Source organism: Acanthaster planci, linkage group LG01, assembly GCF_054643075.1.
Source record: "Acanthaster planci isolate LZ-2023a linkage group LG01, COTS_SCS, whole genome shotgun sequence".
In the NCBI taxonomy this organism is placed as follows: Eukaryota; Metazoa; Echinodermata; class Asteroidea; order Valvatida; family Acanthasteridae; genus Acanthaster; species Acanthaster planci.
This window is the reverse complement of record NC_141777.1, coordinates 27780882-27793248: the sequence shown is the minus strand read 5'-3', so window position 1 is coordinate 27793248 and position 12367 is coordinate 27780882. Positions and strand designations below refer to the sequence as shown.

The window sequence follows — 12367 nt, the reverse complement described above, 5'->3', positions numbered from 1 at the left end:
TATCGGGCGTGAATGGCCTTCTTGGGCAAAGGATACTCTTTTCAAACAAACTACAATCCTGGACAAAATAGTTAGAACATCTTGTGGGAAGCGCGGTGAAAAGATCCCCCTCTCCCGCATTCAATGTTCGGTCATTTATTGGACCAAGATTCGACCCAGCTTGCCAAATGAGAAACAACACTGACAGAGGGCGAGGGGGAGGCATGTTCTAAAGAGATTTGTCCAGGATTGTAGCATCCACTGGTTATTTCATGAACTTTGCGTGCAGAGATTTATTTACCTGCTCGGTTTTCCTGCCTTTTTTCAAGAAGGGAAGTCAAAATGATAATGGTTGCGAGCCTTGAGTGTCTACTACTCCAAATGACTCGTATACCATACAATTGCAAGCTGCATGATTGGGCCCCCTCCCAACAAATTTTAGTCATCTATATTATAATGCGTATTTCTCAGTCGGTACAGGTGTTCACCAAACATCAAATTTTATGGTAAATGTATATTATACAAACTATTCAAGTTCAAAATTAAAGCTGTGAGCCAAAAACTAAACTTCAACACTAAGAATTTGTCATACAAAAAATTTCAGGGCTTATTTTTACTTTCACTTGGTTAACTGTGATCCATCTTTTTATCAACTTTACAAAAATAACACACTTGTAATTTATTGTAATTTGGTTTTATTGCAAAATCAAAAAGAGCCATTTTTACATACTCACGGCTGAGTGATACAAGTCTCTGTTTTAAAAGTTATATAAACCAAGAAACTAGAGACTGTGTGTTCTTGGTTTTTTTTATGATAGTGTTTTGGGTAAAGTTTAGAATTTCAAAGACGAAATAGAAACAAACAAAAAGCAAAACCAAGTTCCATTTACACCCCGCCTTCAGTGAGCATTCAGTGTTGCATCCATTTATAGCTTTAAGCAGTATCCTGCAATGTTATACATGTAAAAGTATATAACAAAATAGGAAAGTACTAAACAAGTATAATATTTCAACAAGTACTGTGGAATAGCTTCAAAATCTGAAATACAATTTGTCATGCAGAGGATCCCACCCCCAACCCCCATTGCCGGATTTTGTTTTTTACGGAGTCTAAATCTACAGGTTTTGGAAGACCCCCTATTACCTAGGGGCCTTAATTTGCATGCATGCTTAAAACAACAAGATCTTAAATGGCTTCAAAAGGAAGACTACTACATTCAGAGCCCCCCCCCCCAGCAAACAAAAATTTCCTGAACCCCCGGCAAAAATCCTGGCTCCGCTCTTGATTTATGTATGTCTTAGATTTATTCTTGGGCAAGATCCATTTACATGCAACTAAACACATTTTAAAACTGTTTTGTACGCTTTATATATATCTTTATATATCTATAATTTGTTTACAAAAAGTGTCATCATTTAACTATAAAACACACAAGAAGATTATCAATTAGCACATATTTTGAAAAGCTATTGCAGTCAACAATTTGGCAATAGGACAAATTTCAGAATTGTTTGAAAAACTATACATCACATACAGTGCAAAACACACGACTTGAAAAACAGAGTGATCTCATTAAAAATGGTTTCAAATGTAAATACAAAATGCCACAAAAATTTTTGATCAAGGGGTCAAGTTGCTTTGGGAGTACATATTCAAATCAATGCTATACATGTATACATATGGAGTAAATTATGGCATTCAGCATTTATCCACTTTCAATAACAAAGAACAGAAATCCAAACAGTAAAACTGCTCCCGTGATTACAGCCAGGCTTCTGGGCCATGCTTGTCTTTGATGAGCAGCACGTCGTCAATCACTTTCCCATGCTGCATGATCAAAAAGGTTAAAAAGAGAAAAAAAATGTTTTTGAGGGTCACAGAAAGATGTTGGGAAAGGGGCAAGGTAGTAGTCCGGTTGGTGAGGGTGTACTTTGCTTGCTGATCCTAATTGAATCCAACCAAGTCCTTAAATGTGTTTGGATTACACCTGCTCATGTCTAGTTGGTCTCGTGGGGTTTCCCATGCAACTATACCATGGGGTTATTTCCACACATAGAATTGAACTTGCTTCCTGAAATCCTCTTCTTCAAATCTGGAATCTCAGATCAGTAATCAAGCGCTTATCTGTCAAACAATGCAGGTATAGGGTCACAACCAGACAGTGGCAGAGTCCATTTTTCTCCACACTACTAATTAAGGTGTAAAAGGGAGGGTCATCAGAAGCCCTAATTAGGAACTCACTGCTGACAGTGGCATATCCCATGATGTGGAGGGGAAGGGGAAATAAGTCCCCCCTCCAACATAATGTCAAATATTGTGCTATTAATTAAAGGCATCAGCCATTAAAGCAAAGTACAACCACTTTTCTTGAGGATGAGAATTCTCTTACTGATGGACCAAGTTATGGAGGACAAATAAGACCTTTGACTAGATAGCAGCTTTTGGTTTGTGTCTCCAAAAACAGGAAACCCTGACAGACTACCTGATCATCTGAGATTTGTTGCCAGGTCAGATGGGTTCCGTTGATCACATGCATCAATGTGAAACCATAGTCAAGGGCTCGGAAAGCATCCCATGGCCTTGGATGAGAGAACAAATCGTGGCGTGATTGGCACCCCTTCCGTACAAAGAAAAACAAAGACAAGGCAGAAATATGAGAGGTTAAGACTCTTATCAACAAGTGTGTACAGGTACATAAATTGGAATAATTAAGAAAGTCCTGTACTGTTTCAAGCAAAATAATTAAAAGTGTTTTTCATTATGTATCTTTTCTTAATGCCATTATCATCCATCACTTACCGCTGACCCAGTAGTGATGTGCACAGGTGCCTTAGGATTTGTGTACGGTGCCTCTGTACTGCCATTGTAAACCTATCAAACAGGTACAATTTTTGAATACATGAATCATCCTACACCGATACTTCAGTTTCTTTGATATATTTGAAATATGAAACAGTTTCCCCCACTGAAGTATTAGATGCTAGAAACTATGCATAATTACAGGAATTAGGGGTCCTTTTTTGTGTCACTGTCACATCTGACATATGATTTTGTAAGTTTAGAACACATTTTCTAATTTCAAATTAATAACAAAGGTCAGATGTAACAGGGACACGAAAATGTCACACTTTTGGACCCCTAATTTCTGGAATTACCCCCCGAGGCAAACCACTTAGTATACTGCACTGAGGATGTATATATTAGATTCTTCCTTTCTGGTGATTGATGCTATGCGAAATGAAATCAGCAATGTAGAGTCCCTACAAAACTCTCTAACAGAGACATTTTGGCAACTCTAAGCTTCTGTACCTTTTCACGATAGACTGGCCACAGTCTCTCATAGTTATGTTCATGAGCCCAGATCTCCATATCAACACCTGTAAAAGTTAAGGGCATTATAAAATATTTCCTTAAAAATTTGTTCCACCTTTTCACCAAAAACAACTAATTTTACCAGCTCATTTTTAAAACAACTCTCCAGTTTTTCAACTTTGTTTAAAACAAAATGCAGACAAATATTAGAGATCTTATTTTCACATTTGGAGTGACTTACCATGCTTGTAAAATAAATCCTCCAAAGCCGCTCGAACCTATCAAAGGAATGATGAAAAGAGTAAGTAGCTGCCTTGTAATTTTGGAAAACTTCACAAAGAAATAGAAAACAAGCTAAGTAGTGGACTATCTATCCATCCAAAAGTCTTGCTTTTTGATTCCAGAAAATTGTATACTGACCATTTCACCATAAATGTTTCTAATAATAATCATACTCCTTTCCAATAAGGAATTGGCCAAGTAGTTATCACATGGACAAACTGCATTCTGATCTTTTTTATTCTTCCAAAACCCATGCTGGATTTCAAACAGTATGTGCTAGAACTCTACACACAGCCACAGGGAACAGCTGCTACAGACTTTTCAAGAAAGTAACATCATTGTCTTCAAACTGATATTTGTTTCTTTCAAACTTGTGTCTTTGCTTTTGGGTTGAAAGGGAGTCTCCAAGTATGTAATATCATCTTATGAAATTCGATCTAATCTTACCACAGCTATCAAGGCCCTTGAACTTGTAAGTCCAAGGAACTGTCCCAAGCACTCTGGACAGAGCCTAAATAACACATGTATACTCTCAAGGATGATCTCCATATCACAGCCTTTGCTTTCTCATCCTGGATCTACTGACATCAAAACTATAAGAAGTCACATTTCATTTCTGATCTCTCATTCAAGTTATCCAGCTAGTCAATGAAAACTAATATACTCCCTGTGAGGTATACTCACGAGGCTACCATTTTTGTTACAATCATCACCATCAAGGTCTGAGCAATACATCGGCCGATGTCCCAGTGTTATGATCCAGGGATGTTGGGTTCTGTTCTTTGGATCACTTGCTTCCTAATAGAAAATCATGTTTCAGACAATTGCAGCCAGTAGTTAAATGACTGACCTTATCTTGAACTGTATTAGGTCTGGCTCAGATCACCAATACACCATATGCACAAAAAAACTTATAAGAAAATGGCACTTGAAAATTGTGGAGGGAAAGGTTTTATTCTTTTAGAGGCTCCAGCCTTAAAAAAAATCAATACAGGAGCAATTCCTGCAACAAGATGCATGTCATCAAGGGTGAATCCGGGGGGGACCAACGAGGGCCAAAACACCGACCTCCATCCATTTTTTTTAATCCTACGAAGAAGGCAATTTTTTCCATTTCTCTTCTTTCAAGAAGCATACAAAGCCCTAAACTTAACCTCAACCCCACAGAAAGGCCATAAAAGGATACACGGAAGGGAGTCCAGTTTGCTCTTTCCTCGCCTTCCACCGCTGCGGCCCAGGTTCAAATCCCATCAATGTCTACATGGAGTTTAGGTTTCATTCCAAACCAGATGCCGTGGGTTTCCCTGGGTACAATTATCTGGATTTTTTTCCTACCTTTAAAACTAAACATTTCCTTGTTTCTTCTTCATTGTGAGGGCCCGAATGATCAGCTTATCCTCATTCACAGATTGTAATAAATGAAAACTTTTCACATTTATTGGCCACCCTGAAAAGTTTAGCCACCCCCCCATAAAATTATGTACTCAATCCATCCTTGCTTGTCACAGAAACATCTCTGTTTTAGACTGCTTACAGGCTCTTCCTGAGTAGTGCTGAGTCACCAGTGTGACGTTAAGTTGCAAAACTCTGGGTGAAAAAAATGAGCTACCAAATACCTTGAGATCTTCTTCCAACCACTTCAACTGGTTGACCTTTGTCTGCTTGGAGTCTTCTAGGAAGAAATACACCTCAGTTGAAAACACCACAAAGTGAACTGGTCCAATATTCCAGCTAGAACAAAAAAGGGAGTTGGAAAGATCATATCAAGATCTACCTCAAATTCCATGCAGGAAGCTTGGGAAAAACTCATGCCCTGACTTGCATGAAAAATGACCTTCATCCATTTTGGTCTATTTATTTATGTTGAGAAACACTTAGTGGAAGACACGTATGAGGCTTCAAAATGCAGCAACACATTTTGAGTTTTGTTAGCTTGGGCCTCGATCACTTTTCAAGATAAAAGCAGAAGATGAAAGAGGATGTTATCAGAAAAAAAGTGACTGCTTATGAGTTTGACTAGTGGCCATCAAAGTAGACGGTTTTCTTGTGGAAATCATATTCTGGAATCAATGATCTATACAGCATTAACAAATTTACACCTATGGGTTCTCTGAACGTGCAAGGTCCTTTTACAAGCAATAATGTCCCATTTGGGTAAAACACCACAGTTATGTACAACTGGTTTGCAAGCCCAAGGCATGTAGCATGCATGACTTTTTCCCTTTCATTCAAGGGTAGCTGCAATCAATTTTTGTGATTAAAAAACCTCCAAAATGCACCTCTGTGCCTCAGTTAACCTTATTTTTAACTTCTGTTTCTATTTTAATGCCTTTTTGGCTTTTATGTTAATGAGTATTTCCATATGAGCAAAACTGTGATGCCATCTTAGGAAGAAGCCTCAGTGTTACATTGGTTTGCACAAAAAATTGTAGATTTCCCTGGGCTTAGTTTTCTCTTCTTTGTTGTTTATGTGTGTAACAATTAGAAAGCATAAATCCCTCTCTCAGAAATGTGTTCAGTTTGTAAATTCTGGATTCACAATTTGAACAGAAACACCTATGCACTGAACCTAGTCTTCCCTATATAATTTCAAAGCAACAGTGCCCTCAGCTGTCTGGAAAAGTATGGATAATTTCAATTGTTTAAAGCATGCACTTTTCAGTGCATTTAACCAACTTGAAATGTAAAAGAGTTTTCATACATTGAGGAAGAGTGCAAAGATGCAGAAAAATTGTGTCTAATGAAAATTCATTGCAGTTGCACTTTAAAGGGAAAAACCCCAGCAAGACACACACACACATAAGTGTGTATTTGCCTGCAACTGGGGACCCCCTATTGTTCCTCTTTTGTTTGTACTTTAACTTTTTTACAGGACCACCCATATGTTTTGTACACAGTTGTCAATCGGGGACCTTCTGTCAATCGGGGACCTTATTGTCCTCTATTGTTCAGGGTCCCCAACTGAATGCAGAAACAAACTCATACACACTCCAAAAGAATTCCCATCTCCACATCCAGTGAAATGAAAGAGTGGAGCCCTTTACAAAGACTAGGAGTGCCTCCTGCAGATGGATTCGTCTGACAACTGTACATCACATGTACTACAAATCCACAGGCCAATCGCCTGCTTCCTGTTGTTGAAAAGCCTCAAGCTTTTGTTGTGTGCACTAAGTATGAGCCCATGTGCACAAATAACACAGCATTTCTGATGAGTTTTACTGGAATGTAGCATCCTCACATGGGTACAGGGTACCTATTTGGTAATTACTTTGAGCCTCTCTCTGCTCTGCAAATGAGGGGATACTTGTTCATGAAGTGGGTAAGATTTTGCTGCTTACCTGTACCACAGATTCTGGTTGGCTTCATAGGATGGCATGGTGAACCGATTCTTGTAGTGGGAAAAATTACTGTTGGTGTGGCAAATAAAATGTCAGTTGCTGAAAAATTCAGTTTAAACAGACTCCAAAACTATTTATAGGACTGAATTGCAATGATTTTACACAAATTCAGGTGTCTTAATTTTACCAGGTGTTTTGAACCAGTGCTGTCCTTACTGCTAAGGTTTTCCTAATCATGGTGCATGGGCGTCACCAGGATGTTTTTTGGGGTGGGGGGGTTGACAATTAAGTACTCATTACCAGTAAACTGACAACTGTCAACAGTGGAACAGAGTCAATCCTCAGTATTTTTGAGCTAATGCTGATTTTCATCCCCTTTCCAACTTTTTTATGTTCTTTCAATTTTCCTTTTTTCCCTTTGATTTTAATTTCCTTTTCCCTTTTAGGGAAGGTTCACTAATGTTACATTGGGATTCTGACGTAATCAGCGTGATTCATACAGCTTGAAAACAATGTACTGAATATAAAACACTGGGAGCTATGGATCACACGTCTATTTATAGTTACACTTACTAGGCAACTTCATGGTTACCAACTGCTGTCATGTAAGGCACGTAGGCTGCAACCGACTCAATCTGGCGCATAAACTCATCTCCCACTTTGCCTTCATTGTAGTTGAAGTTGTAGGCGAAGTCCCCTGGGGAAAAATATCAACATGTAGGCATCTAGCCAGATGATCAGAACATCTCTTGAAGGTCACATGATGTAGGAAATACAAAGCCAAGTTTGGGGTTTAATACTGCAATGACATTGTGAATTGTCAACAAGATCTACTTTTTCCCAAGATCCTTTGCCAGGTTACATTGTTATTTGCATACAATTGTGTTCCAAAGTGTTTCAGGTGGATATTGTACCCGATATTGTTTTGTTGAAAGTTCCAAAGAGCTCAGATTGCCTAACGGCTGTTTTACAGCCCAATAGTGTTTAAAGTGCTTTGATAGACAACATGCTAGGACAAAGTACCTATCATATTGTTGCGACATCATGTGCCACCATTTTTGTCAAGACTGACCAACACACTTGACTAACATACTCACTACTGCATTGGTCCAATGACCTAAACATAGGACAGGACAGCTCTAAATCTTTTTCGTCAGCATTTGTATCACATGCCATATATCAGGGAGCTTGGATCCTACAGTATCATCATAGCATAGGTTAAAAGTGGAACTCACCGACATGCAAGATGGCATCATACTGTCCTCCCTGTGCTCCGACTTGCAAGCGACCCAGAGACTGAGGATTCACATTGCCCATGTCCCCGTAAAGGGCCAAGTGAGGGCTCCAGTTGCTACCATCCCGAAGCGCAGTGAAGAAAAACAGAGGGCTCCAGCCCTCGTCACTTCCACAGCGATAGACTAAGTATGAAACAGATGTTTGGCATAATCTGTCAAGTTGCACAACTGATCCATTGCATTGCACTCACTCAAGCCTAAAACAAATTTTAACTCCCAACTTTTTAACTATTCCAGAAAATCTTGAGCAACAAGGTGATTGGCTGATGGCAGGAGGGTTGATAGATTGTACCACAAGGTCAACTAACTAACTAACCCTACGAAAACCTTAACAAGTTGATTTAAATGTGTAAGAATATCCAATTGAATTCTGTACCATGCTTTCAAATCTGTCTGCCTTTTTTTAGGAGGGGTGCTTTGATCAAGTATAATTTTCAATTTTTTTTTAAAGGTGTGCAAATATATGTAATTGGGACTGACAATGCTTTTGGACTGATATAACTTTGGTAAACCTTGGCTTGAAATTATTCATTTTATCACTCCTCTTCATTTGATCAACTTGTACTGTTTAAAACTTGAAAACCACTTCCAAGATGTCTGCCGGCCAAACTAATAAAGTGACCGCCACCTACATGCTGTTCACAAGCAGCTTACCATACTTGGTTCCTGGTTCCAGACCTGTTAGTTTCACACGATGAATGAACTGTGCACGATGTAGTGACCCACCATCAACAAACTTAGTGCTGGATCCTGTAGCATTGTTACTGGGCTGTACCGTCCCAAACTGGACAACTGATGGGGTGTCGTTAAAAGTGCTCCAGGTGACAATCATTTCTGTCACATCACCTACAAATACAGAGATTAACTTGAATGAAATGCTTGAGCACACGTGAATGGATGTTGTAAATGGATTTGATAGTTCAAATCATAGGAGGGCAGAAGTGCTTTCGTGATCAGATTGGATACATTGTACAGTGTGCCTCTAAGAACCTACTTTTTAGCTTTATGGTTGACCTCCAACATTCTTTAGTGTTGTAGTTATTCATTCATCCCTTTTTGCTTATGTGCAATATGGGCTGCCATTTGCTGGTCAACTGCTGCTAAAAAATGTGTCTGCCATAGGACGAGGATTGCCGTTTGTCCTTACCAGATCAAGCCTGGCGATACAAATTTCAGAAGTACATTTTCAACAGAAAACAAATCAGGGGTAAAAAATAAACTTGTTAATGAAACCCTCTTAATTTATTCTACCATTTATCATATTCTTTCCCTCAAGAGGCACTTTTATTTTTGAACCCCATTACTAACAATACACAAAACAAGGTCTTCAACTAGCAAAACTGTTTGCCAAGAATTATCAAAAAAGATAGAAAAACCCAGTGCTACTGTGCACAGAAGTTATAGAAACCTCTAATGATCAAAACAATTAATGGAGCTGCCATGGGCCCCAAAAGTATATCAGCCCACTTGATATACTTGGAAGTATGAATTGTTTAATTTTCTTAGATATTTTTCAGTCATCATTCACTTACGCAGGACTTTTATTAGATTTAGATCTGGAATTCAATATCATACGTGTAACTGCAGCCTATTTTGATCTCGTAAGAGTTACTAGTCCCTTATTACCATTCAAAATATAAAAACCAGGCCTAGCCTGTCACTAGGAATTTAAGAGGGGAGGGAAATGCATAAGAGTTTTATCATTTATGATAGGCCTCCATAAGTTACAAAGGAGGAAGATGTATGAAGTAACCAGGCTGACACTATCGATCAAAGTTACTTTACTAGGGGTTGCTTTTTAAGAAGATTCTTTCCTAGACGTTTTAAGCAGATTCCTTAGAGGTTGAGTACCCTCTGATTCTTTTCAGCCTACCACTTATACGAGAGTTATTTTTACATAGTGCAACTTGCCACTTTCACAATGAAAAGCTTCAAATCTCAAGATTTCTTCAGTTTCAGTCATGTCTCGGATGATGTTACTAAAAAGAAATCAGCGAGTATTATCAAGCATGTAAAAAAACTGCGACTGCTGTGTGCCCAACCTCCTTAGAAAATAACTCAAGACACAAAAATGATCCATACTTTTCAGTTACAACCCACAAATTAACACAATCGCCCAACACCGACCCTACAAGGTTACAACTTATAGTAAAAATGTCTGTGCGACGTGCGAGCTGCCAAAAATGCGAAAACGAAAGGAATCAGCGCTGATCCGGACGTAGGCCTACCTGTGGCTGACAGATGAACTTGTTCAGGTTGGGACATCAGCTGGCCATCTATCCCTACTATCAGAAAAACACTAGCAACCAAAATTTGGAAACCAAAGATGCCCGTCATTTTTGTCTGTGATTAATACTTTTAAAGACGAAGATCCTGCACACTGTTTCTCCTCCAGGTCTATGATTTTACTGTACTTTTACACCCACGACTCACAATGTTGAAGTATGTCAGGTGCAAGTCACATGAGCACATACAACACGTGAGGCTGTGGTCGGTGCATGCTATGCACCGCCCCTCAATTTTTTGGCAAATAGTACCCGCCAAGACCTTTTCATCCACGTGACTGGATTGCGCTAAATGTGTAAACAATACCACCGCCTTTGGCCACGGTGATCGCATATGGGTCCAGTCCACTAATTCAAGCCCCACTGTAAAATCAGCACCGTTCAGGACCCAATAGCATGCAGGCCAACATTCCTGAGATTTCTGAAACACAAATGAAATTCATGTCTGGTCACTTATCTTTCAATTTCTTTTCAATTTTTTGTGGGTTAACCAATTACATTTTTAATTATTCCCGCAAAACAAAATCACCCCCAAAAAGTGATTTTTCCGAAGTCTGATTGCAGCCATTTTTCAAGTGGCAACCCTCAACTTTCTCGGGCACTTAGGATCATTTTTCAACCGTAGTTTTTAGCCCTTCTGCCCTCATATGAAAGCTCAAAGACCCAGGGAGTTGATCCTGGCAATGATTTACACAATCTCACCATTTTGGGGGCCAAACAATCTCCTTTTCAAAGATACTGTGGGGGGAGGCACTTTTAATGCTAATGAGCTGGTCAGAAATTCTCACTTGAATTAGTGGTCTGCACCCATATACTTTCGGCAGCTTCAACCACGTACATGTACAAGCGCACGTGCGAACCCTGCTGCATGCTTGATTGGTTTATCTTGAACAAGTAGATTACCATCGCAACACTATCCACATTACCATCACCGTCACATCGCGGCCTTGCACGATTGTGACATCACAAAAAAGGGCCCGTTGATATATTTGTAGCATGCATAACCTATTGACACTGAACATAACCCACCGAGCATCAAATTGCTTTCTCTCTGAACTGTAGCGGTAATATGGTTAAGCTTGCCACAGAGTTTTAAATTTACCATAAATTCACAACATGAAAGTTCGATTGGGCAACAATGGAGGTTTCTGCAATCCACTGCACTAAGCTCATACCGTATAATGAAGATGACATCATTTGGAGGAGATACCCTCATTGGTACAATTTGATTATTTTTTTCACTGCAATGTCTGGGGTGTATTTAGGGGGCTTGGGGCTTACGCCCCTCCCCCAAAAAAGACAGACAAAAGAAGAAGTGGGAGGGGAAGGAAAAGACGAGGGGTCGTACTGCCTGAAACTACACCACAGTGTGCGTGGAATCCAAAAAATTCCTGGGCATTTAAGCGGGCTCCGGACCCGACGCCGTACGGCTTCGCACTAGCACTACGCGCTCATGGGCATTATACCATTGCCGTTTTATTTTTTTTCCAAGCCCCCGTTTCAGAAGATTCTGAATCCGCCTCTGAATCTTACGGAATCAACTTGTTTCGTGAAGATTTGGAATGGAACATTTTGATGAGGTTCCATTTGAGAAAGCGCGAGCTACATGTAATCTCTGTTCTTGAACTTGGATCTCTACTGGATGAGTGGGCACGTTGCAGCAATGTGCTCATTTATCCGGTGCGTTCTTCCCGGAAAGCCGAGCACGCGGAAAAAATGAGACCGTTACACCGGAGAGGTGCTTTGCAGCTTTGTGGTTTGTGCACTCAGTTATATGTTAATTAGAGGATTATATACTTGGTGAGGTATCCCCAAACAATAATAACACGCTTTATTTAAGCGTGTGCCTAGCCTGTGTCCAATCGAGTTGCCATA

General features: G+C 39.6%; 1 protein-coding gene across 2 annotated transcripts; it reads right to left on the bottom strand.

The window, feature by feature from the left end:
- Positions 1–651: 651 nt before the first annotated feature.
- LOC110975137 (acid phosphatase type 7-like) lies at positions 652–10718 on the bottom strand. 2 transcript variants are annotated; one of them, XM_022227281.2, is made up of 12 exons: positions 10436–10716; positions 8862–9053; positions 8148–8330; positions 7486–7609; positions 6913–6981; positions 5191–5305; positions 4259–4372; positions 3534–3570; positions 3290–3357; positions 2780–2851; positions 2463–2597; positions 652–1807 (listed from the first exon to the last, which is right to left on the bottom strand). In XM_022227281.2, the coding sequence occupies exons 1-12, from the start codon at positions 10542–10544 to the stop codon at positions 1742–1744; spliced, it is 1284 nt and encodes a 427-aa protein (XP_022082973.2). In that variant the 5' UTR covers positions 10545–10716; the 3' UTR covers positions 652–1741. The 2 variants fall into 2 exon arrangements, with proteins under 2 accessions (XP_022082973.2, XP_086993093.1); XM_087136967.1 differs by lacking the exon at positions 2780–2851 and having other exon boundaries at positions 10436–10718.
- Positions 10719–12367: the final 1649 nt, after the last annotated feature.